The 25,946-nt window shown below is 51.0% G+C and overlaps 3 protein-coding genes across 3 annotated transcripts; 2 read left to right on the forward strand and 1 right to left on the reverse strand.

Moving 5' to 3' along the window:
- Positions 1-304: 304 nt before the first annotated feature.
- Positions 305-22,820, reverse strand: ADAM9 (ADAM metallopeptidase domain 9). Its single transcript, XM_056508868.1, has 22 exons — positions 22,628-22,820; positions 16,151-16,248; positions 15,598-15,662; positions 14,478-14,556; positions 13,177-13,253; positions 12,265-12,454; positions 11,431-11,496; positions 10,935-11,006; positions 10,224-10,393; positions 9,821-9,902; positions 8,931-9,064; positions 8,551-8,722; positions 8,351-8,443; positions 7,953-8,148; positions 7,341-7,446; positions 6,743-6,926; positions 6,001-6,081; positions 5,421-5,526; positions 4,304-4,442; positions 3,748-3,850; positions 3,069-3,196; positions 305-2,270 (listed from the first exon to the last, which is right to left on the reverse strand). The coding sequence occupies exons 1-22, from the start codon at positions 22,731-22,733 to the stop codon at positions 2,159-2,161; spliced, it is 2,559 nt and encodes an 852-aa protein (XP_056364843.1). The 5' UTR covers positions 22,734-22,820; the 3' UTR covers positions 305-2,158.
- Positions 22,781-24,069, forward strand: LOC130262080 (actin nucleation-promoting factor WASL-like). The gene is made up of 2 exons (XM_056508872.1): positions 22,781-23,163; positions 23,705-24,069. The coding sequence occupies exons 1-2, from the start codon at positions 22,781-22,783 to the stop codon at positions 23,712-23,714; spliced, it is 393 nt and encodes a 130-aa protein (XP_056364847.1). The 3' UTR covers positions 23,715-24,069.
- A 99-nt stretch (positions 24,070-24,168) lies between these two features.
- Positions 24,169-25,731, forward strand: TM2D2 (TM2 domain containing 2). Its single transcript, XM_056508871.1, has 4 exons — positions 24,169-24,434; positions 24,509-24,596; positions 24,684-24,799; positions 25,267-25,731. The coding sequence occupies exons 1-4, from the start codon at positions 24,247-24,249 to the stop codon at positions 25,478-25,480; spliced, it is 606 nt and encodes a 201-aa protein (XP_056364846.1). The 5' UTR covers positions 24,169-24,246; the 3' UTR covers positions 25,481-25,731.
- The last annotated feature ends 215 nt before the right edge of the window (positions 25,732-25,946 follow it).

Raw genomic sequence — 25,946 nt, forward strand, 5'->3', positions numbered from 1 at the left:
TCTTGGGCATTTTTCCAGTCTAACTTTCTCAGGCTCAGCCAGGGTTCTTTCTCAAGCTAGAGACCTTTCTCTCATGTAAAGATAAGAGAAAGAATTATAACAGAAAATAAACACCTACTGGATCTGTGAGAAAGCTTGGGACAAATAAATACAGGATTGAGTTTTAGCAAACTGCTCTCCTTCATGCACCATGAAGGAGTGTGCCATGTTACTGTGTCCTCTCACCACTCCACAGGCCTGTACAGTAACATAGCCCCACAGGTAACAGCCCCTCCCACCCCTCAAGCACAGGCTGAGGCAGACACTTGTACAAAAGTGGGATCTTTATTGCTCACTGGGTCTGTACAAAGGGGTTGGGATCAGCCCTTTGGCCAGGGGCTGTGGAGGTGAATGTGGCTGTGCAGCCCCAGCCCTGCCCGGGACAGGCATCATACACTTCACAAAACAAAGGCAGTAGTCCAGTAGTCATCCTCAGCATCCAACACCAAAATCCAGAGTTATCCCTGCCCTTGGGATGGCTCCAGAAGCAGGTCTTGTAAAGGCACCGTGATCAGCACAGCTGAGTTCACACACACAGCACATCCCTCTGGATGACTCCAGCCCCTGGATCTCCCCCTCTCCCCACCCTCTGAGCAGGACTGGAGCTGGGCTGCACGCAGCTGCAGAGCTCATTGTGACAGACAGACAGACAGAGAGCCTGCTCAGGCAGAGCAGGGCACAGCAAGACAATTGGGAAGGAATTGATTATCTTGGAACAAAAAGGAGACCCCCTAGAGTACAGTTGGTGAAATTCTAGGTGACATTTTACAGATTTTAATAGTGTTATAAATCTTAGTCTAAGTTTATGGGAAACCACAGGAGTTCAAGTATTTTATTACTGCGCACACTAATTATATTTATGTATGTATATACAGAGGAAAAGATTATTTTTTGGCAATATTAGGGGGATTTTACAAATTGAGCTGTGCTTGTGGCGAGCACAGAGTACAACAGCCCAGCACACTCTTCAGCATTATCTTTTAGCAAGTTCGTGCAATAGACCCTCACTTTTAGCAAGCTGTGCAATAGATTCCTATTTGTGACCATGACATCCAGCTCCTACCCACGGCACCACAGGATCAGGATCTACAGCTCCTCTCCAAGCACAGTGGGTGCTGAGCACCTCTGCTCAGGAGTTCCAAAATCCAGTCTAGCCCGTGGTGCAGGAGCAGAGGGCAGTCTAGTCTGACACACAGGAGCCCAGAAGCTTCCTGACTGACACTACAAGGGATTGGGTGTTAAAAGACGGGGTGCATCAGTCACCAGATTCCCATTTCCAGTGCTCAGAGAAGCTCTGGTGGACCAGGCAGAGACACTTCCCAGTGTTCTGCAGGGACTGCTGCTGTCTTTAGACCTGAATTAAAATCTAACAGCACCCCATTTTTTAAAACCAGAATATGGCCATGTCTTCTCGTACCTTTATCTCCACTGCCCATCCATGTATTAGTGGGAATTAGTACAGGAGTCTCATTTAGCCACTCTCTAATTTAAAAGCATTAGACTCGGTGCTCCTATAGCACAGCTTCGTGTCAGTCAGCATGGAGTTAAGAATTTAAGTGCATTATTATGCATCTATAAACATATATACATGCATAAACATGTTTAAAATATATCTCTCTTCCTGAAAAAGTCCTCTGAGACCTCATTCCATTTATGCCATTAAGGTGTACATGGGAAACACTTTCCAGTCCATGCAGAGTAACTGAAAATCTGACTAGATCTTGATTTGCAAACTCCAACTCCTCACTGCACAGTCAGAGAGACAACAACAAATGAGACAATTTCCTTACCAGGGCTCGTGGCAGAAATGGGGAAACCCAAACCCACGTGCTGCATTTCAGGACCATTTCCCTGCAGGCTGCTGCACTCCTGCTGCCAGCCTGGCTGCAGCAGCAAAGCTTGGACAGAGCAAGGGAGGGGCTGGGTGATTCAGCCCCTGGAGCTTTGGTCGAGGTATTTAGTGAGTGTACAGTCCTACATTCCTGGTTTGGGTCTCTCTCTGCCCTGGCCCAGGCTGCAGCAGGGAGGCTGCTGGCACTGCCCTGGGGTGCCAGAAGGGGAATGCAGCTCCAGCTGTGCAGCCAGCAGCACTCAGCTCACAGGCCCACGGAGGCAGAAGCTACTTGGGAGGCAGAGGCGCCGGTCGGGAAGGGAAGAACTGTCCCTGAGGTAAACATTTCTGCTGAGCTGGCACTCCCTGAGGTAGGAGCTTCTGCTGCGGGGGCGGGGGCCTGCGGGGACAGAGCAGGGGTCAGTGCCAGGGGTCAGCCCCACAGCCCCAGGGGCGTCAGTGCCCCAGGGGGAGTGCCAGGGGTCACCACCCACAGCCCCACGGGGGTCAGTGCCAGAGGGGTCACCACCCAGAGCCCCAGGGGTGCCAGTGCCAGGGGGGTCACCACCCACAGCCCCAGGGGTGCCAGTGCCAGAGGGGGTCACCACCCACAGCCCCACACCATGCCCACAGCCCCCTGTACTCCACACCTCCCACCTCAGCCTCCACACCAGACTTTTCCTGAACATGCCCTGCTCAGATTGTGCCCAAGTGCCCCACCACCATGAGCTACATGAGGAAGTGACTGGCACTGCCTGGGTCTGTGTGTGCCACAGCACAGCACTGCATCTTACAAGCACCATTTAAAAGTAAAATGCAAAATAAAAGGAAAACTGTTCTATTCAAAGTTAAGAGAAATGGTTCTGCACCTGGCCATAACATTCACAAATCAGCACAATGTCAGTTTTTGGAGTAATTTGCTTTTAAACCGACTATTGTACCAGGCCATTCATCCACCTGCTGGTCTGATTCTGCCCCCAGAGCAGCACCTGAGCCTCATTCATCACCACACAGCCGTGACAGAGCAGGATGAATGCTCTGCCTGTCAGGGTGAAGTGAAGGAGAAACTTCTCCCACTGAGAAGTCAGCCCCACTTGCACACAACATGTGATGGAACACCCCAGGGCTCCCAGGAGTGAAGACCAGGACAAGGAATCATCCCACCAGTGCCATGGCCACCTGCAGGAACCCCACTGACCTGCTGGGCACCCTCTGTGGCTGCTGCACTGGGTACTGTGCTGGGGAGTAGTAGGGCTGCTGGAAAGCCTGCCGAGGGTGCTGGTTAACTGGGTAAGCTGGCACAGGAAAGGTGTTTGGATGCATGTCCTACAAAGAAAATAAAAAGAAAACATTCACAAATTGCACACAGTAATTAAAATATTTGTGTCACTATATAAGTGACGTTCAAGACCACTTGCAAACCAGCCCGGCAGTGTCAGAGTTGCTCCTTCCTCTGGGAACTCAGTAGGAAGAAGCAACAGCATCCAGGGAACTGCTGGATTTTGAAAAACACAGAAAGACTGATCACAGCAGCACTTGGTTTGCTCTGGGAGTATGCTCTAGCTGGCTGTGGCTTTCAGAGAACAGCTGCTCTTACAAGGACAGGGGCTCTCATTGGGGTGGGTGTTCTGTCATGAGCAAAAGGGAGCAGCAAAGCACCAAACCAAGCACAGCCTGGACCAATGCTAAAACTGGGAAACTGAGGAGCCCCCTACACAACCCTCAGGAAACAAAACAAACATTCTCCCTGCTTTTCATCAAGGAGAAACATAATATTCAGAAATGAAGAAGTAACTTTAAACCCTTCACTAGGGCAAAATTATAGTAACTGCATTCATCTCTTGAGAGCAGAGTGAGGGAAAGTAGATGGTTCCTACCATGGGTACAGGTCTTGGAGCATAAGGCATGCCACGGGAGAAGCCTCTCTGCTGGAAGTCCCTGGGTTCGGTGTCTGGCCGAGGAGGAGGAGACTGAAGTGACCTGGGATGGGATGGGGATGGACTGTGTGAGCACACAGCCCTGACACACTGACTGTGCAGGCCATGAGCCCAGGCACTGAGAACCTGACAGCTGGATTTATACTACCATAGCACATACCAAGTGTGAGAAAGATAATATTTACCACAAATCTAATAACCCTTTTTCTGTTCCAGATTCTGGCAGCTTCCCTTTGCCCCTTTATAAAAAGATGGGACCCAAAAATATAAACCCCTGTAACCAGTGCACAAGAACAAACATAACAGCAAAGAGAGAACTCTCTGCTCTCTTGATTTAGGATGTATTTATCTTTCCTGTCATGGCTGGAGGCAAGCTGCACATTCCATTGGCTGCAGAGCCTTCACCTGACACCCTGGGATGGGACCTCCTGCACACTCTGGTGCTGGCTCAAACCAACACCCATGGACACTGGGGGCAGGAGGGGCAGGCACTCACAAGTGGCAGCGGGACACCAGCCTCCTGCAGCCTCTCTTCAGCCTGTCCCTCTTGGCAAAGGCCAGGGCAGCAGCCACGAGCAGGGGGAGCACCAGGAAGAAGAACACGAGCAGCCCGTTGCGCAGAGAGGTGTCCTTGTCTGGGGGACAAAGCCAGGGAGCAGAAATGAGCCTGACACAGTGTCACCACCCCCTGACTCACAACAGCAGTGAGTATTTGGTAGGAATGGCTCTAGAACTGTTTGCCATTCTTCACAGAAAAAACCCAAAAGAATCCAGTAAGATATATGCCCAAATAGATCCCTTATGTTTATCCTTTAGAGCTGATACCCTGGGCTGCAACAGCACATTAAAGTAGCAGATCAAGCCTTGTTTTTCATGACTGCATTGTTTCATTAGTAAAGATCTTACAGGAGAGGAAAACAGAGCTTCTGCCTTTTGGTCTGATGTTAAATCTACCTCTTCTCCAGCCACTGTTTGCTGTAGACAAAGAACTTGGGTTCTTAATCTTGACATTTTTATATGCAGCAATTTCTCCCCTGCAGGCTGTACTAAAACAGCCTTCCCCTTTTCCTGCCTGATGATTTGAGGGATCTGCCTGAGCTCCAGTGTGCTTCTCCAGCCTGTTATTGCACCACAGTACCTAGCTTTCCCAAACCCACACCAGCTTATGAAAACCAGTCTTCAAAATTGTTCTTGCAGCCCACAGAAGTTACACCAATCCCATCTTTATATATCCCACATGGACATAGCATAAGTTTTCTCAAAATCAGAGCTTGGCTCTGGCTTCCTATTTCCCCTTCAAGCCCTCAGTGAGCAAAGCAAGCTCCCCAGCTCTGGCAGTTTGTTGCTGCTTCTGCAGGAATTGTGCTTCCCTTCCCAGCCCCAATACAGAGAAGCCCAAAAATGGCTTTTTGTTCTAAGGTGGCAGAAATCACCTGAACTAAACCAGCCCAGATCCTTACAGATTCCTACCCCAGCATCCCAAGAGTGAAGTGCAACACCTTGATCAGAAAATCTCTGCCACAGAAAGCCAGTGCAGAGCCACCCACCAAAGCGGAGCAGCACAGGGGCTGCTCTGGAGCCCCCAGCCCCGCCCCGCCCCCACAGCCACTTGCCATTGTATGGAGGGCCACTGTCCACGCTGCCCCCGTAGCCTTTGGACTCACAGAAAGGGGGGGCCCAGCCTGCTTCACAGTGACAGTTCCTGTTGTTATTGCACACCTGTATTCCAAAACACAAAACCCAGTAACTTCCATTTCTGTGCATTTAAATCTGCATGCAGCAGCCATGACCTGCTCTGCCCCTGATATTGCTCAGCCTGGAGAATTTTACCCAGTAACTCCCTGGCCAATTCCAAGAAGTCCTTGGCCAGGCATTCCAAGATTTCACATGACCAAGCACACACAGCACTGCTCAGGAAGAGCTTCCAAGGATTAGTTATCCCAGCAGCTTACACACCATGGCTTTTGCTTGGTGTTTTTTTTTTTTCTTTGTGAGATGCAGAGTCAAATTTCATTAGCAATACTGGAACTGGGAATTCTTGTCTGGCAGAGAGTTTTGTCAAAGACTTTTTTGACACTGCTACAGGTTCTCTTGCCTAGAGACATTTCATAGAGAGTTTTACAGTTCAACAAAACAGAAAAATAAAGTTACTGATCACCATTTTAAAACTTGCTGCCTCTCCTCCCTGCTTACCCCATGGCCATGGCACTGCTTCTCCACGTCACAATCGTAGTTCAGGAGAGAGGCATTCACACACTGGAAGTGCCTGCAGACCTGGGGAGCAGAGATGCACACAGATGAGGGATGATGGCATGTCACTGCCCCCCTGCCTGCCCAGATCTCTGCTCCCAGCTCAGGGCTCCACAGCCACAAACTGTGCTTGCTGCCACAAAGCCTCACACACTCTCACTGATAATTCCAAACTCTGCAGATACTCTGCTCCACAAAAGGCCTCTCAGCATGGGGCTGAGCTGGCACTGGAGCCTTTTGTCTCCAGTCTGAATGTAAAAGAACAGCAATTAAATTGTGCCCAGTAAGGACATGTGGAATGCACATTCCTCTGCTAAGGCTAAGCTTCTGCACTCTCTAGTTCAGTTGGATTTTAATTGAAAGTTGTCTTCAAGGCATTTGTGTGGGCCTGGCTCTTCCTGCTCATTGACAGAGCAAAGATTCTGGCTCTCAACAACCTCAATTTCTTTCGCTTCACCTACAAATGAAAGGTTCATTAAATGTTTGATGCATATGCAGTGCAGTACTGGGCAGTGGGGGAAATCAATGGACTCATTTAGTTTTACATTAACTACATCAAATAGTTAATCAAAGGCATCAAAGAATAATGGTCATAAATATCCATGAAACAGTGCAGCTGAAAATTTTATTCCCATGAATACCCCAAATTATTACATTAGGATACGATTTTTAAGTTGTTAATTACCTTTCCATTACCACATTTGGTGCCTTCGTTCACCATGCCTGGATCTGGGACATCAGAGCCCAGCTGGAAATCCACCCCCCAGCACGTGGTGCCTTGGATGGGAGTCTGGATAATAGCAGGCTTGATTCCAAACACAGGCATGGCTTTCACATTTTCACACTGCAGCTTCCCACACATGGCATTCCTACAACAGCAACACAGACACACTGTAGTGACACTTGAATTTATTCTGAGAACGAGACCACCACATGTTTGATGCAATCTTTCTACTGGAAGATGCTACTTGAAAACAAAACTGAGGCAACCTGACAAATAAAACTGAACTAGGCTTCATTCCAGTGCTGCAAGAGTAGCGTATCCCTTTTTTCTGTAAGCTGCTGGAATCTCTGCATTAAGGAAAACATGATTTGCTTCTCACCTACCATATGTGAACACTTCGGAAAAGCACAATCCTTGACAGGAGATGTGGAACACGCCCTCCTCACCACAGCCCTGCATCCCCCCTCTTGCACAACATCCCAAACTGATACCACAGCACCCAAATACAGATTCCCAGCCACGTATTTCAGAATTTCCCAGTGCACCGGGCTCAACTCACCAGCTGGAACATTTCTTGTACTCATGGCCATGGAAACCACAGTTGCCAAATCTGTCCCCCTTGGAATTCACTTCAGCAAAGCAAATGTTGGGGGCTGCTTTGGCTTCTGCAAACAACAGCCCATCCCCAGAGAGAGGAGCCATGTTACCCAGGCACAGAAACATCTCACACAGGATCTCCTGGAGCCAGAGCAACTACCCTGCTACACCGAGTATTTGCCATGCAGGAGAGAGCTTAAAAACTTGAGCAAACACTAAAGAGGTTACAAAGTCAGAATTACAAGGCTCCAGGTTTAAAGATGGAGAAAAACAGTTACTTAACCTGAGTCAATTCTAGCATTTGGTATTTCTTTACAGCCCTATAGAGTAGAAACCCCACTGTACCAGAAAGAAGTGCAACAAAATTATTATTTGAACCCCCAGAACAGAACTAAGCGTAACACATGAAGGATGCATGGCCATTATGCTAAGCCATTGCCACCACTGCTTCAAATCCTCTGCCAAAGCCAGCTGGTCTTTGTTACAGAAAAGCAAATAAATATATTTTAAATAAACTTAATGTACTCTTTAGCTACATCTCTTAGAAAGACTGTAACACAGTGCTCTTCCTTACTGGAGCCGAAGATATCCTGGCACTGTGCATCGTAGTACTGGCACACCCCGTTGTAGCAGTAGGCCTCCTGCCCGTGGCAGGGGTGCCCGTTCTGCACGGTGAAGTCTGGCTGGCAGAACTGTGAGCTGCCATTGCAGTACTCAGGCAGGTCACACTCGTTGGCACTTGCCCGGCACTCGGTGCCTCCGGGAAGGAGCTGAGCAGAGACAGGGGAGGGAAAACTGCATCAGGAAACAGGAAACTCACAGCAGAGCCTGGCACTGCTCCTGACCCAGGATATGCCCCAAACAAGGGACTGATCTGAAGCCCTTGTGGACACAGGCAACTCTCTCTCACAGATGCACCGACTAAGCCAATGCTCTCCTTTTCTCAAATTCCCAACAACACTAGTCTCCTACCTGGCAGTTTTTGCAGCAGTCACCATAAGCACATTCAGCACCAGAGCGCAGCCTGCAAGTTCCTGGCTCGCAGCATGGATCGCTCTCACACTCCTGAGGACACAAGGGCTGTGAATGTCCCAAAATCCTCCCCCCTCTGCCACAAACAGAGCAAAGGGCACAAGACTGCCCTAGCCCCCCAGGAAAACACAGGCACCAACCTTTGGTGAGCCACAGTCGCAGTCCTCGCCAGCATCCACCAGCCTGTTCCCGCAGTAGGGCACACTGTACGTCTCGTCAGGCTTGGGCACGTTCAGCAGGCAGCTCCCACCCTTGTTCAGGGTCAGCTTCTCAAAGTCCTCTGCACTGCAGCTGCTGAAGTTCCTCGATCCCCTGCATGGGAGAAAAGGAGCTGAGCTTCACACTAAGCCAAGCCAGTATCCCCTGTGTTTGCAGAACAAGGGGGATGTTTGCTTTCTCCATTACAAGCACAACAGGACTCTCTGCAAGGGGAATTTGAAGGTGAAAATAATCCGTAAAAACAAAGCACATGGATTGGGCATTTTGAGCCTTCCTTGCCTTTCCCTGGTCAGCTACTTACGATGCTCCAGAGCTCATGATGCAGCTGCTTGCCCCACAGTGACAGACTCGCTCGTCATCGTGGTTCATGCCCAGGTTATGGCCCAGCTCATGAGCCATGATGGATGCAAACATCTGGATGCTGATCCTCCCAAACTGCACAGAGTGACACAGAAGGCAGTCAGCAGAGAGCTTATACTGACAGAGTCAATGTTTACTTATGAGCAAAGATAACCCTTTTGCCATTCTGTCTTTACATTATCAGATTCTCAGACCAACAATGTTGGATTTCCAACCAAGTGCATGGAATTTGCTTAGCAATAAGAGCCCTCAGAGAAACCTCTCTGGGACACTACCCAACAACCTCCACCATCCAGAGCGACTGCAATGTTAAACACAAAAATCAGACCTCTCCACACCAGCCCAATTCTCTTGAAATGTGCAAATTCCAGCACTTCTGTCACTGGTCCAAAGAAAACAGATTTCTGGGATTGCCAGTTATCTGAGAGCAGCAGCTTGGTTCATTAAGGCCCTGCAATCCCATGTAAAACACACAGTGACCCAGCACTGTTCAGGGAGGTCACAGCTGCAGGTCAGACAGCACAGGACAGATTTGAGACCACCCAGAGCTCCCACAGACTTTCGAGGCAGAGATGCTTAAAACAACACAGAAATCCTCTCTGAGAAATCCTTTTGCATAAGTACTGCACTGAGCAGAGGAGAGGCTGAGCAGAAGATTATAGAGAAGTCTTGATCCAGATATCCTGGAAGTGTCAGAAATTGTGGGGAACAACATAAGAGCCCCACTAAGCCACTTCAGCTCTGTTATGAAAGACTCTGTGCTCCCAGGAAGACTTTCAGAGTGCAAACTCTGGCCTCAATCACATCCAGAGATCACTGAAGAAATCTCACCACGTTAATGCCTCCTGCATGGCTCTTGGAGCACACTGTTCCCACATAGGCCATTCCAGCTGTGCCACCAAAACCCTTCTTCCTGCAGTCATAAAGAGAAAGGAAAGGCCATCATCTGTCTGTACAGACCCACAGAGCCCGTACCAGCACACCACTCCTGCTGTGGCACAAATCCTGCTGCTCCAGCTTTCCAAGGCTGCCACAAGAGCAGTGCCACTGACTGCAAGCACAAATGGCACCAGATAAGCTTCTGCTGTCTGCTCAAGATCCCTTTACCCTGATCATTTAAGACCAGTGTTTTCAGAGGTCAGCCTCCTCCACAGCACCCCTCTGCACACAGAGCACAGGCTGAGCAGCAGGAACAGAACAAGTTCCTGGGAGCGGGGGAAGGAGCAGAGCTCACAGGACGAGCTGGGCGCTGTCGTGCCTCCGCCGCAGAACCAGGCTCTTCTCCCTCCACTGCACGAAGTTGGCCAGCACGTCCCCAGCGCCCCCGTCCGTGCTGATCAGGTTCTCGTGCTTCCAGATCTCCAGCCCCACCAGCACGATGCGGATGTTCAGCATAACATACATCTGGCCAGCAAAAGGAGCAGAAATATTTATTAATATTCAGACAAAAGCAAGTGGCCTGGTGCTATAGATCTTATGGAAAGTATCCATCTCTTCTGTGTGGGTTGGTTTTTTTTTTTCCTCACCTAGTACACAACTGGAACCACCAGAATGCATTTTCCCTGTGATTTAGGCCTTCATTAGCCACAGGATTAATGCTTAAATGCCACACTGGCAGCATTTTAAGACAATACCAAACAGAAATTTTTTTAAAAAAGCCTCAGTTCTGACAAATATCATGTGAAATAGTGGAGCTATAGACATGCTTTTTCTCTAATATTTACACAGACACAATAATTGCAACAATCTGTCCTGTTATTCACTGGATGTAGCACAGGTCGGAAGAGTTTCCTAAACTAGTTCTCAAGGTGGGTAAGTGCAGATTAATTCAGAGGTGGAAAAGCTTCCAGGGGGATGCATTCCCAGAGTGGTACCAGAACAGACCCCAAGGTGGACATGTACAAAAGGCAGCAAGGCTGCAGCACACAGCACTCCTGCTACTCACACTGTCAAGGAAGTTTGCCAGCTGCACCATATGTTCTCTTACTTCTGTTTCACTCTTCCCAAAATCTTCAAACTGCAAGACAAAAAAATTTAGCCTCATGAAGAGAGAGATGGAGACAACAGTAAGAAAAAGGAACAGAGCATTTTTGCCTGGCTCCAAATCTCCAAGAAGATGCCAACCAGAACAGCAACATCTTCTCTGCTCTGCTCAGCAGCTCAATATTCCAAAGACAGCAGCAAAGGCAGTTTTTTACCACGTGTTTTCCTACACTTACAAGACTCCTCACTAACAGAACCTCTCCCTGTCTGCTGGCTAACTCCTTTTCTGAGGAGGATTGCATTGCACACATTTATCCACTTCTAGGCTAGCATATTTGCACAACTTGGGTAAATTGTCAAATGTTTTTCAACAACCCATTTGGGAGTAATGAAGCCTGAGAGCTTTCCAAGCCCTATCCTGAGGGGAAAAAAAAAAAGGAAAGCCACAGAACTCCCACCTTTTCTTTATCCACAACTATGAACAGTTCCACATATCTTGTCTGGTGCAGGACTGCCCTCTTTCTCTAGGGAAAAAAAGAAAAAGAAAAAAAAAAAAAAAAGATGTTTTAGACAACTTCAGATTTATTAATTTAAGTGTAAACAAAAACCCCATCATGACATTGTCATATTTCACTTGATACCACCAGTGGTTTGAGACACACCCAGAGCACATGGTGCCAAACCCAAGCAGTGTAATCCAATGCAAGGACAGTCTGTGTTTTACACTAAAACTCAGCTGCACAAAGACTTCCCTTGTTTCAAAAGCAAGGCACAGGTTGCCTTGGAAAGTCAGCACACACTTTCATAAAGTGGCAGCAAGATTCTACAAGCAAATGCCAATGATCTTAAAGTGAAACAACATTTTTCATTCTCCTGCTTTCATTTCAATCTTGCTCCTGCACAGACAGTCCTTGAAGGACAGTGGGGAATTCACACCAAACTGCTACTGTGATGGTGAGGAGGATGGAATAAACATGCCAATATTCTCCTGGCTCCTGGTGCAGTACTTTGTCAACAAGTCTCTCTAGGAGGGTCATGCTCCTGACCTTAGAAGTCCCCCAAAAAGCCTAGGAATATTCTAATATTATATATGCCCCACCCTCACTGCCATATGCAGAAGCAGGAGGAGACTGTGGCTGCTTTGGGGAAGAAACTGAGCTGTCCAATAGTGCGGAAACCCCCCAAATTAAAAGCCTTTAGGTATGTGCTAAGTCCCAGGAAATCTGATAAGCTGCTTCCATACTCTGAAATGAACTCACAAAAGCCCTTATGTGGGCCTGGGGAGGACTTACCCGCAGCAGCTGGGTCATGCTGGGATGGAGATTTCCCTCTGCAGCTTCCCCTTCCTGGCCCTCAGTGCTGACTCCACATGCTGTGGGCTCTTTCTTCACATTATCCAGTCGATATAAAATGTGTTTAGAGCCAGAAAAGGGATCCATGGGCTCAATCCCATAGGTGACATTCCCTATTGTCACCAAACCCCTGAAATAGGGCAGTGTGTGAGAAATCCAGCACTGAGCTACCCAGAATTGTTACAGCTCAACAAAGAAACAGTTATTCTTGGATAAGCAGAGCCTGCCTATGTCTATACTCAGCTCTTATGAGCCAGCACACTTAACCTCAGGCCTGGCAGCAGCCTTTTACTGAGCAGGGCCTTACAAGTGCACTAAATTAAACACCTCTGTAAGGCTCTGCAATACCCCAGGAATTACATCACAGGTTTAAGTAGAAATGCTTTAGTCCAAATACACCATTGCCACTCTGGTGCCTGGCATGGCCCTGCAAAAAAATCTTTGGCACAGAATATATGGCAATTAGCCCAAAGCAGAAAACAATTGCATCAAACTTGAGGTGCATAAGGTTTGGGGCCAATTTTGTGAAATCTGGATATTGGTGTTCAACATTTCATTTCTGCAATAGGTACAGCTGTTATGACCATCTCTGCAAGTTAAAAAATAAGCTAAATATGTGTTGAAACCAACTTACTGCGCTTTGGTAACAAACTGCATTAATAACTTATCTGCTGGTACTTCAAATATCCATGAACTCCTTGAATAAAAGATGCAAAAGGACAAGAGCACCAAAGCAGCTCAGTGCAGGGACCCCCTGGCTGGCTGAGGCACAGTTAAAAAAACAGCAGAAGTGGGTTTTGGGTTCAGCAGCCACATTGTGACGGCCAGGACACAAAGGAGGAGTTGTGCTACCTGAGCCCTGAGCAAGTGCTGACAGCCACCAGGGAATCCAGGCTCCCCTCCACAAATCCCTGATAATGGCAGTGATCCTGCACAGGAAAACAAGGGTGCATCACACACCAGAAAATAAAGGTGCATCTCACACACATTTCAGACATGCTGCACACCCAGGGCAATCTCTGATCTGCCACTGACCAGCAGTGATTACAGCTCAAAAACACAAAATGTATAAAGTTAAAAAATCCAGCTGTGGTAAATTTAACTTGACCAAGGCTATCCCTCTCCTGTTCTGTTCTCCACCCTGCCTCAAATATTTCAAGGCCAGCCCCTCCCTCCAGATTTGGGCCAAATTACTCTTCTGGCAGAAAGTTCTGGCTTGTCTGTCACCTCTGAGGAGGAGGAGGGACAACCCCTGCTGTGCAGGCCAGCTGGAGCTGCAGTGCCAGAGCCTCCTGCACAGCCCAGCCCTGAGCAGCCCCGACTGTCCAGACTGGATAACTCCCCTGTGTGCTCTGCACATCCTCTGGAAACCACACAAGGGGTACCATGGGGCAAACACACTCCACTGGCTCCAAAAGCATTCCTAGACATTGATACAGGGCCTACAATATAGATATAACACAGATTCTGTCACCTGTTTCTCAGCAAAGAATGCAGAGGGCTTGTGCTAATTGTTCAGGGTAACATTGGGTTCTGTGACCTAATGCTGAAACAGCATTTCCCTCTAACCAATCCCTTTTAACTAGGAAGCAAATAGTCATTTGACTCAGGTGCTCTATGCTCAGGAACAAGATCCTGTGAATCATGTATGACTAACACTTCCCTCTAAAAGGAACAACACTGATCCCCAAGAGTGAAGCCATTAGAAAAATCCTCATGCATTTTGTATCACACAAATGCTTTCAGCTCTACATTTCCAAAGGAAACATGTAAGGCAGCTGCTTGTACAGAACAGGGCTGCAAACATGCTTTCTGTGGAATAATTCCAACACTGCACAGACTACGTCCCTCTCCAAGGTCCTTCAGACTGGATCCCATCCATCCTTCCCAGCAGTTCTCCCTGTCAGGACTAACAGAAGCAGTTAGTCCAACACCCACTCTCAGAAGCTGTTAGTCCCTAACTGCCAGCCCTCACCTCCATATCACAAAATACAGGACTTTTACAGGTCAGATCCTCATCCCAAATTCAGGATTCTCTCCAGGAAGAGGGCAGTGGGAACTGAAGGTAGCCCAGCAGAAAATACAACAATCCTTTGGTAATCCCCAGGTGCTCCAGTCACCTCAGTGAGGGTATGAACAGCAGGAAATCCTACCTGGACATCTGGATGGTCCAATTGCAGCTTTCCCTCCTTGTCATAGGTATAAACTGTGAAATCTTTGGACAGCAGTTCTCTGCAATAAAAGGGGAGAAGGAATACACAGTCATTCCATGAAATAAGAGGAATTTCATGAAAGGATTGTGACATTGGAGCAGAGCAGTAAGATAGCCCTAATCAAAAATGTGACAAATAGGTAAATTGTAATTAAATAATGAAACATTAAAAAGGAAAAACTCTCCAAAATTAACAAAGAAATTGTATATTTTCACAGCAAAATTCAAGAGACCAGAATAGTAGAACTGCTAATGAAATCAAACAAACTACCTCACCCCAGAGAGCAGAACAAGTAGCAAAACCCATTAAATAGTACTAAAAGCCTGCTTCCAAGCAGGAAGAAAAATTCTAGCCCTCAGTCTGCTGCACATGCCTTCTCCTCCTCAGTTCAAGGAGGAAGTGCACTGGGAGAGTCTCCCACGACTAAGACTGCTGCACCATGCTGGTAATTCCACTGATGTGGTGCAGCTACATTCCCACATTTCTGAGGGTCAGGGCCTTGGCAAGGGGCAGCAGGAGCTCCCCAAGGGCTTGCACAGTTGTGTCTCCATCCCAAGGGCAGTTTGGAGCACAGTGGACTGGCAAATGAGCACGTGCTGGTGCTGCAAGTGTCCCTAAAACTGCAGGCAGACAGCATCTGCATCAGCTGTGAGGTGTCAGTGCTCAGACCCTGGAGAGAAAAATCAGTGTCCTCATTTATTAGTGTGCTACCGAGACGGGAAAAAACACAGAAGAAAAGCAATAAACAAGATCCAGACAAAAGTGAAAATATTTACTTGAAATACAGTTCAACTTGTTTATTTTTAGCTGTGAATAGAGAGAGTCATAGATTCCCTGGGTCTCCTTGGAGTAATCTGCAGCTTCCTGCTCTGAAGGGATTCCCCAGGGCTCCAGGAATTGAAAGACATTTCTGGACTCAATTTCTTCCCTGGGATGAGCTGGGATGTACCTGCACTTCCCACAGATCCCCAGGATACAAAACTTGTGTGCTACCTGCCAGCTTGTCACCTGGGCACAACAGTTTGAATCATTTCATAATTTAAAGAAGTTCATCACTTACTTGTTCTTTTCTAGATGGATGGTGTATTCTTTCCCCTCAATCTCAATAGCATATGACACCTTGTCCTGAATACAAAGAAAGGTGCATTTTACTCAAGTTAATGAATAAAACAGTCTTTGAAACCAACAAAGGTAGATGAGCCTGAAATTTATCTCACAATTGTTCCTGCCTCCAGGACCTAGCATCCCTTCCTGTGTGACTGGGGAAGAATAATATGAAGGAAATGGTTTCAAAATACAACTGTGGTTTTCTTACTCTTTCCTTCTAATACTTCCACAGAAAAGTTCCAAGTCAGAGCCAGAAATGGACAGCACAGTTTTTTTTACTGAACATGATGCAAGTTTTACACCCACATCAAAAATCCACTGCAGCAACTTGTGACCTCTGGAGGAGGGAGGCACTTGTGCGTGAGGTGATGCTCTCTGCAAGGACAGACATTCCCCTGCTGCCAGGTGGATCCGGCAACATCCCATGAGCTTTTCAGGTCAGTTTTGGGTGGATTTGATTTGGAAACAGACACTAAACTGAAGAGGTGTCCAAGACTGCCCAGTACCTGTATGGAGGTGCTGTTGGAAGCCTCTCGTCGTTCCCTTCCCAATCTCTGGGGAGTTACAACTTCGTAGGAAGTGACTAGGGAAATGTCCTGGAAACCTGGAAAGAACAGAAACACTGGATAAAGGAACAGTGCAACCAAGAGGATGAAAACACTCCTTCAGAAAAAGTCCACACACAGAAGGGCACAGAGCAAGCCTCAGAGCAAGGCACGCTTGGATTGTCTTGCAAGGGGCCAGAGAAAACAACACACAAACAGCAGAGAAGACACCAATTTTCCTAGAAAGTTTCAAATTGAAATCTTCACGTTCCAAATATTGTCTTACCTGTACCCACCTCATACACCACCCCTCTCTATCAGCAGGAATTAGCATTTAAAGCAGGTCAGCACAGCTAGGACTCACTCAAGGACACCCAACTGTCAAAACAAGTGTCCTGTGCTGCTGAGCTGCACAACTGCCCTGTGCAACCTCTCAGAGAGCTCCAGCAGTTCCTGTGCTCTCCATGGCACAGCTCAGCCTCACACCCTGCACAGCACAGCCAAACTCCTGACCTGAGGCTGCTGCTACTGCTCATTTTGCTTAGAGAGTCCCCAAGGGCCTCATCAAAACAACTGAGGTGAGACAAATCCCTGCAACAAAGCAGCCACCACAGATCCCTTTATATATTATTTGCATATGCAACATCAGCCACATTCCCTGAACCAAACAAGTCCACAGTCCAAGCTCCCTTTATCAGCTTTTGCAAGTAACTGTTCTATATTAACTATGTAAACAACAATAAATTGTGCATGCAAATGACTGTTCCCACCAGTGGTGGCTCCTGCTGGTGCCTGGCTGAGCTGCCCAGCCCAGATTACAGGCAGCATCCTCCTGTATCCATTTTCCTGGCTCGTGCCAAGGGGATCAATGAGCTCATCACAGGAGTCTGAGCTTCCCAGCAAAGCAAGGGGGAAGGGAACTGTTATCCTCCCTGTGTGTCTGCAGGAATTGTCATCACATCTGGGGCAGGTGAGCAAGTGACACACATCAGCATCATCACCTCGGGTCAGCACTGCCCAAGGCATCCCAAGGGAAAAGCAAATCCCTTCCCAGCACTATCCCAAAGAACAAAGCCCTCAGATCAGCTCCACTTCCATCACAGCACATGTGTCCGTGGCAGGAGGCCTCAGTGCTGCCCTGCTCTGTCACAGGACCAGGACACTTCTGTCACCCGAGCACAGCACAGCCCCACTGCCCCTCAGGAAATCACACAGGGCACACACTGCAGCAGAACTTCCATTATTACAGTGCTTGTAGACAAAAGGTATGAAAAAAGCAGAGATAAAATTCCTGAAAACAGCTCCTCACATTCACCAGCTACAGAACACAGTGTCAGTACCTCCCTGGCCTGAAAACAAGGGAGGGAAGGGCTGCTTCCTTCCCTGGACACACACTGCAGCAATCCCTTCTGGACATTTGTCATTTCCAGCCACACACTTGTACCAGCCCTGGGCTGCTGCAGGTCACTGCTCTGCTCCTGTTCCTTCCCCAGTGCCACCCATCCCATGCAGCAGTGGGGAGGGGACATTGGCCAGGCTCTGAGGCACAGGTTACAGGAGCAGCAGGACACAGCCAGCCTTGGCACTGCCTGCAGCACGACACGTGTGCCCCAGAGAAGCTTGGAAGCAGAAAACAAATCAGTGAATCATCACATGAAGCAGAACTGGGAGGGATTTCTGGGAAGAGTACAACTCCAAGAGTATCCTCTTAGAATAACAGCCTAAGAGAGGCCAATTTCCAGGTCTCTGAATGCTCTGACAGTTCTCTCCCCACTTTCTGCCCTGTGCAGCATTTCCCACATCACCAGCAGCCCTCACAGAGGGCACAGAGCAGTCCCAAAAAAATCCAATCCCAGGGACAAGAGCAGCCCAGCAGAAAGCCAACCCTGCTCCCACATTTCCCTCCTACAAAGGCCAGGTACAGTTTGGAATACGTTTTTCAGCAAGTTACAGGAATTCTAATCCTCAGGGGCTTTCTGCCCCTGGCAGCTCCTGGAGCTGTACCACGTCATGCTCAGAACATGACATGCCCATGACCCATGTCCAGGCTCAGATCTTGTTTCCGATCACAAAAACACAACTGCATCCATGACCACACTTATCTCATCTCATTAAAGGCTGCCATTAATTACCCAGCATTGGAGACAACCAGAAGATGTGAATCATCTTCCCCTCCCCACCCTAAATCCACCATAGGAATTCCATGCATGCTCCATGGCATGTGGGAGCCTGAAAGCCACAGGAACACATCACAGCCACGAGGACTCTGCAGACACTGAGGGAAGCTCTGGGGGTGCTCAGGTGAGAGTCCAGGGGGTGCCTGACAGGTAAGATCTGTGCCCAGCACAGGTCAGACTGCAGCCCCTGTTCTGGCAGACCTTGGCTCAGTTACAGAATCACAGCACACAGCTACACCCACCCACACTCACACTTCCCCTCAATCATCATCCTTCCTGAGCTCTGACTCCTTCCCAAGCCTACAACGGAAGGTCAAAGATACACTCTTCAGTGGAAGAAAAAAACATTAAAAAGAGGAAAGTTCAGACTGCAGCCTGTTACACCACAGAACAAACTAATTTCATAAAACAGCTCATCAGCATGTGAGCAGGTCAGCAGCTAATAAAACTCATTAAGTTAGCTGTGGCTATCATCAATCAATTGCAATTAACAGCTGAGGTCAGCTGCACAAGGCATTCCACACTTTGGCAGGGGATCATCACCAGAAGTGCCAGAAGCATTACCCAGCCCTCCAGGGCCCAGGCAGGACCAGTTCCACACCAGCATTCCTGATCTCCATGGACCAGCTCATGGTGCTTCCAGCTGCACTCTGCCCCCAGAGCAGGGCAACTATCCCACTCCCTTCTCTCTAGCTCCAAATCTTTACATTTCCAGTGTGCTGTCACACTTGCCTCCCCTTTCCTGCAACTAAGGAGCATCAACATTCAGTATTTCCTTACACCTGTTCATAGCAGGCTGTTCTGGGTCCACTCTCCAGTCAGAAATACCTGTCCCAAAAAAGCACCACACCAGGACACAGCAGCCAGTGAGGCCTCACATCCCAAGGCATACGTGCTGTGTGCATTTATGGATCTCCACAGGTTAATCTCATCTTCAAAACAGACAGCACATCTCATTCACCTGTCATTTTACCTACCCTGACACTCGTTTCCTTTCCTGCCAACGTGCTTACCGTTTTTCACCCTCTCATACCTGTACAGACAATTACTTCCACCTAGAACAGTCTACACCATTCTTTCAAAGCCACTTATTTATGAAAGATACTTCTCTCATGCTCAAATCTGAGATTGCTATCCCAGTCTTTATGGAGCCTGACTCCCATCTGACTGGGAGGTACCAGCTGCCAGCTCAATCTGCACTCTCCATATCCTATTTTCAGAATCATACAGGAGTTTGCCAAACAGTGTCTGAGGAGAAACTTCCACGACCTGGCTTACTTACATATGTCCTTCAAAACAGCAGAACTGCTGGATTTCTCCAGGCAATGACACACCAGGAAAAGCATTTTTTTGGTGCACTTGACTCTTGCACTAAGGTCACAGTTGAAGTAGGATTTACTGTTTGGACTACTGCAAGCAAAAACCTCCTTCACTTTCACTATGCAAATATTATCCAAGTCCACTTAAAAATGTTTAGAGGTTTATACAAAACACAAAGATAACAAGTCTTCTTCTAAACATAGGAATGTTTTCTGTGGAGCCAGCAGTTCCAGCTCCTCCCATACCTCAAAGACTAAAGAGTGACTCAGTGATGCTTCATCGTCAAAACACCTGGGAACATCTGGCCAACTCTTCTTCTACAGGAAGCACTTCTGGGGATTTTTCTTTCCATCTCTCCCTCCCCTGCTCTCAGTCTTCAGCCCTGCTGGGTCTCCTGCTGTGCCAGAGCCTTTCAGAAGGCAGGAAGAGATGACCAAGTATCATGGCAAGAGAAGCAATTTATCTGTATGGACTGCTCACCTGAAATATTTGTATAACATTAAACCTGGCCAGAGCAGTTCATGAAGTTTCTTTTGGTATTTCCCAGAGGATGCTGGATGTTGATCAGGTTACGGAGCTCTTCCACAGAAGTATTTCCTAGAAAATTCTTACACCCTTTGCTGAAATCCAGACCTATGCTGTAAGTGTTTCCTGTCTAGACTCTCCCCATTCCTTCTGCCCTTCCTAAAGCCTAATTTGCCTGCAAGACAACAGCTCCCCTTGTTCCACGGGAAGGACTGTCACAAGTGTCCCTTGGTGTAACAACACCCTCTGCACCTTGTCAGGAGCAGCAGGGTAAAGCCAGGCTCTCCCCTGCAGCAAGGTGACCCCTCCTGTGGGTCACTGGAGTCCCTCCCTCCAGCCAGGACTGCGTGCCCAGGGCCAGCAGCTGAGCAGGCTGAGCCCACTCACTTCCTGCCCATCTCACAGCTGAGAGTGTCAGCTCTGCTTTCCCAGCTGAGCCCATGGGAACCTTCTCTTGGGGACATCGCTGGCTTTACATCTGGCCACCAAAGGGAACTGTGAAATGCACATTCTTACCTTTTTTTTTAATTTTAGCTTGAGAAATAATAATGATCAAGACATGCAGAAGCTCTAAAGTCATGACACAAACTTCCTTCTTCCAAAAGCAAAGCACAAGAAGAGGCAACGTTAGCTATACTGAAATGTCTTTCCTCTCTTTCCTTTTCACATGGAAGAAATAACCACAAACCTGCTCTTTGCTGAATGACGGTCCCAGATTTGTTGCAATATGGGTGAGGCAGTGTTGTGTTTTCTGTGACATGAACAAAAGAATTATCCTAAGCAAACACCCTATCTCCCCAGAAATTTAAACCCAAGCATTTAGACACTACAAGAACTGTGAAAAGCCTGGCTGGAGCACCCTCATGTGTGAATGACACCAAGTATTAAGAAAGAGATGGAGTAGCACAAAACAGTCGCTGCCAGTGCATTTTTTAATTCCTACACTCAAATCTTGAAGGCTTCTATGGACATAAACAGGAGAGGAAAAGTCACACACACAGATCCCTTAAGTCTATGTGATTATGGTCATTCAGGAATTTTCAAATAATAGTTTCTGGTAACACTCCACTTCTGCCTTACATCCCTATGTGTGTCAAAAGCACTTATATTATAACCCAAGATTGGAGGTTTCTACCCTCTCCTTCATGCTTGTACCTCAGGCAAGGGAGGTGCACTATTTCATGGCAGGTTTGGCATTAATAGCTGGGACAGGGAGTTCCAAAGGCAGAGAGGAACACCACTATCCATCACCAGGAACTGGCACCAGTGTTCCTTTCCTACAGGCAAGAACTAAAATCTTATTCCTCAAAACACAAGCACAAGCACCTGGTACCTCAGAGATGCACAATTTCAGACAGCTCCCAATGTCCTGTGCCACCTGCACCCCCAGCCACCTCTGAGAGCTTTCACCTGACACAGTTCACACATCCTCCAGCAAACACAGCAAGTGAGAGGAAGAAATTCCAGCACAGGATCCCTCAGGGAGAGGCAAACACCACATAAGCACTGTTCTCAGCACGAAGCACCAGTATCAAGCTGTATATTCCTCAGCTGGGAAGACCTGACTATAGAAACATGCATTAATGATAAACACAGAAGTTTTACACAGTGCAGGTGTCCCTCCAGGAAGGGGTAACAATGACAGAGGAGACATTTCTGCCTGTCATATATGCACAGCCTTGAATCAGCACGGTAAGAGCCCAGGAACAGAACCATCCCAATTCACCAACAGTCCCTAGGGACGGCACGGGACCAGCTCCTTAAAAGCCCGGCAGAAGGCGGGCACTGCTTGCTGCCCTACCTCCCTGGGAACAGCAACCTGTGATGTTCTGCCCCAGAGCCGAACTCCCCGATGGCCAAGGGCATCTGCCCGGGCAGCCCTGCACCTCCAGGGGATTTGCTTTGTGCCCTGCTCCCGGCGAGGGCACGGCCATACCTGGCACGGGAGGATGGAGAAGCACAGAGCTGGTGTTCGAGGGACACCTGCGAGCTCGGGCAGGTGTGCAGGACCCCGCGGGCACAGACGGGACCGGCTCCGCAGCGCGGAGCACGGACCGATCCCGCTGTCCCACTGGGCCCCCGCAGCACCCCGGCCGGGAGCCCGCGGGCACTGGCGGTGCCGCCTCCCCGGAGCCTCCTGCTGGCACCGGCGACCCCGGGCCACCGCGGGGCACACGGGCCAGCGGGCCCGACCCCGCTCTGCCCAAGTCGGGGGGGGCGGGGGGGGGGGGCGGTCTCTGCCCCAGGGCCCCGCTCCGATGATAGGGAGGGACAGCGGCTGCCAGAGCCGTCCCGGGGAGAGGTGACAAGGAGGGCCGACCCTCCGGAGGGGACAGGGAAGGGGGAAGAGCGGAGTCCGGGGAAGGGAACGTGGGGCGGGCGGCAGGCCCAGCCTGGCCCGGCCCCGCACACTCACCCGCGGGCTGCCCGGCCGCGGCCGGCGGCGGCAGGAGGACCATAAGGAAGAGGAGGAGGCGACAGAGGCAGTTCCAGGCCCGGGCCATGACACCCCCTACCCACATCACCCCTCCCGTGGGGTGCTGGGTCCGGCCGGCGGCCCCGCGGCCTTATGGAGCCGGGCCGGGGCCTGCGCTGCACCGCCCCGGGGCGGAGCCGCCCGCCCGTCCGCCCGCCCGCGACGGGCCCGAGCGGCCGAGCACGACCCCGGGCCCGATCGATCGACCGACAGACCGCGACGGGCCGGGGCCGCCCGACCGACCGCCTCTCACGGCTCCGCATAGCCCGGCATGGCCCGGCACAGAGCACGGACCGGGGCAGCGGCACCTCCTGGGCCCGACCGCCCCGCACGGCCCCACCGCCCCGGGCCCTCACGGCTCCGCACGGCCCGGCACCCAGCACAGACCGGGGCAGCGGCACTGCCCGGGCACTGCCCGGCCGGGATCCGGAAAAGCCTCAACCTTTCGAGTGCTTTTTTGGACTAAAAACTCCCAGGTACCAGAAGCGCTGGGGTCCCGAACGCCCGCAGAGGGAGCTGGTGTCACCACGGCTCTGCTGGTCTTTGCTGCCAAAAAACTGCACTGCACGCCTCTGTGCACTGCACAAATAATGCACAAACGTGAATCATCCTGTGGTTCCTGCCTGAGGGGCATGAGATTCCCGGGTTCAAACCAGAGCCACATCCATCTCCCTTGGCTTCTCTTGTCACTTAGTTGGTAAAACCAACCAATACATCCTGGAGGTCTGCAGTGTCTGAAGCCACAAATGAGACCTCGGAACAAAGCACTGGATTAGGGCTGTTCGCTGGCTTCAGCATGGGCTTTGTAACTAGAATAAAGCACAGGGAGAAAACCCATTGCAGTGAGATTTCCTGACATCCGAGCACAGACATTTTGTCCCTCCCATGGCTGAGACAGGAGCGAGTCGCCCTTAAAGCAACACGAAGGGCAGACACGGAGAATGACTCGGTGGAGTCAATTTACTACGGAAAAGAGCACAAATGCATCCGAACTTAGTCTGCCTCTCATTCCCACAGGGCGGGGTGACACTGGTGGGAGCCGCGCACACAACGGCCAGCTCGGACAGAATCAACCTCTGGTGAGACTGCTGAGCCGCCCCGCTGCCCGTTACCGGCAACACAGACCCTCGAGAACCCTTCTCTGGCGCTAAGAGTTTCCGCTCTTCGGGAGAGCGCGGCGGACACCGCCCGAAGGAGGGGTTCCCGAGCCCGGGAGGCGTCCCCGAGATTCGGGCCCAGAATGCGGCAGAGGGCGGTGCACCCCGAAGAGCTCGCGCGCCGCACGAGCGCTCCGCCCCTCACTATCGCCCATTGGTCGCCAGCCCTCCCGGCACCCAATCACCTCCCCGCCTGGTGCGCACTCCCTCCGCCGCCGCTTCCGCACCTTTTTCCGCCTTCGCTCCGATTGGCAACGGGCGGCGGATGCCCATTGGCTGCGGGCGGCGGGGGCGGAGCGGCGGTGGGCGCCCATTGGCTACGGGCGGCGGGGCGGAGCGACGGCGAGCGCCCATTGGCTGCGGGCGGCGCGGCCCGGGGCCGAGCGGGGCGGCAGTGCCGCCATGGCGCCGCCCGTGGGGTACGCGCTGCTGTGCGGGCAGGCTGCGCTCCTGCTCGGAAACCTGCTGCTACTGCACGGCCGCGGCCTCCCGGACAACGACACCGAGCCCCGCGAGCTGCCGCCGGGGCCGCCCGCCACCAACTGGGCTTACAGCGATCCACGGGCGCCGCTCGTCCTGTGCACCTACCTGTGAGCGCCGGACCAGGCGGGCGGGCGGGCAGCGCGGCCGCCGGGCCGCCCTCACCGCCCCTCCTTCCCCGCAGCCCCGATGAGTTCGTGGAGTGCGAGGAGCCGGTGGATCACGGCGGGAACGCTACGGCGCAGCAGGAGCTGGGCCACGGCTGTGTGAAGGTGAGGGCGGGGCGGGGCGGGGCGGGGGGCGGCCCCGGCACCGGCGGCCCCCGGCCCCGCGAGCGCTGAGCGCTGCCCCCGGCGCAGTTCGGCGGGCAGGCCCACGGCGAGGTGGATCACACGCGGGTGCAGTGCCGGGCGCTGGACGGCATCGAGTGCGCCGAGCCGCGGAGCTTCCTACGGGGCAGCCGGCCCTGCGTCAAGTAGGAGAGTCCTTGTCCCCCGCGCACCCCGGGCCGAACCGAACCCCGGGGCTGGGCTGGGCCCTGTCCCGTCGCACACCCCCGGGGCTGGGCTGGGCCTTGTCCCCACGCGCACCCCCGAACCGAACCGGACTCCGGAGCTGGGCTGGGCCCTGTCCCCCCGCACACCCCCGAACCGAACCCCCGAGGCTGGGCTGGGCCCTGTCCCCCCGCACACCCCCGAACCGAACCGAACTCCCGAGGCTGGGCTGGGCCCTGTCCCCGCTCACACCCCCGAACCGAACCGAACCGAACTCCCGGGGCTGGGCTGGGCCCTGTCCCCGCAAACACCCCCGAACCGAACCGAACCCAACTGAACCCCCGGGGCTGGGCTGGGCCCTGTCCCCCCGCACACCGCGGGGCTGGGCTGGACCGGCGGGAGCGCCGACACTCCCTAACCCCCCCCGGCCTTGCCTCTTGTCTCGCAGGTACACGGGACACTACTTCATCACCACTCTACTCTACTCCTTCTTCCTGGGCTGCTTTGGCGTGGATCGGTTCTGCCTGGGCCACACCGGCACGGCCGTGGGGAAGCTGCTGACCCTGGGGGGCCTGGGCATCTGGTGGTTTGTGGATCTGATTCTGCTGATCACTGGCGGGCTGATGCCCAGTGATGGCAGCAACTGGTGCACGGTGTACTGAGGAGGGGCAGGGCTGCAGCCCCTGGCTGCCTCTGCTCTGCCTGGCACAGCCTGGACTTACAGAACTGCAACTCAGGGTGCACAGCAGGTACTCTTGATAATGACTCTCTACCAGCCTTGGATACAAAGGTGTTAAGTATATATTTTGCTTGTTTAAAATAGCTTCCCACTGCAAATAGCGACAGCTTAAGAAATCAGAGCTTGCAAACACAGAGGGTTAAATCAAAATTAATAAAATCTGGAAGAAGCTGACTCCATGTACTTTGAGGATTAGTACAGTCACAGCCACAGAGAGATGAAGGCCAATGGGGTCATGGTCTAGCCCTGAGCCTCCCCAACCATCCCATTAATCCATAGTCCTGAGCCCTTGGGATCATGGGCAGCCTGATATCTGGGAGAGTCAGGGAGCTGGGAAAGGGCCCAAGCTGCCCAGGGGCAGCTCCTGTCTGTGCCTGGCACCCCTTTGC

This window comes from Oenanthe melanoleuca, chromosome 22, assembly GCF_029582105.1.
Source record: "Oenanthe melanoleuca isolate GR-GAL-2019-014 chromosome 22, OMel1.0, whole genome shotgun sequence".
In the NCBI taxonomy this organism is placed as follows: domain Eukaryota; kingdom Metazoa; phylum Chordata; class Aves; order Passeriformes; family Muscicapidae; genus Oenanthe; species Oenanthe melanoleuca.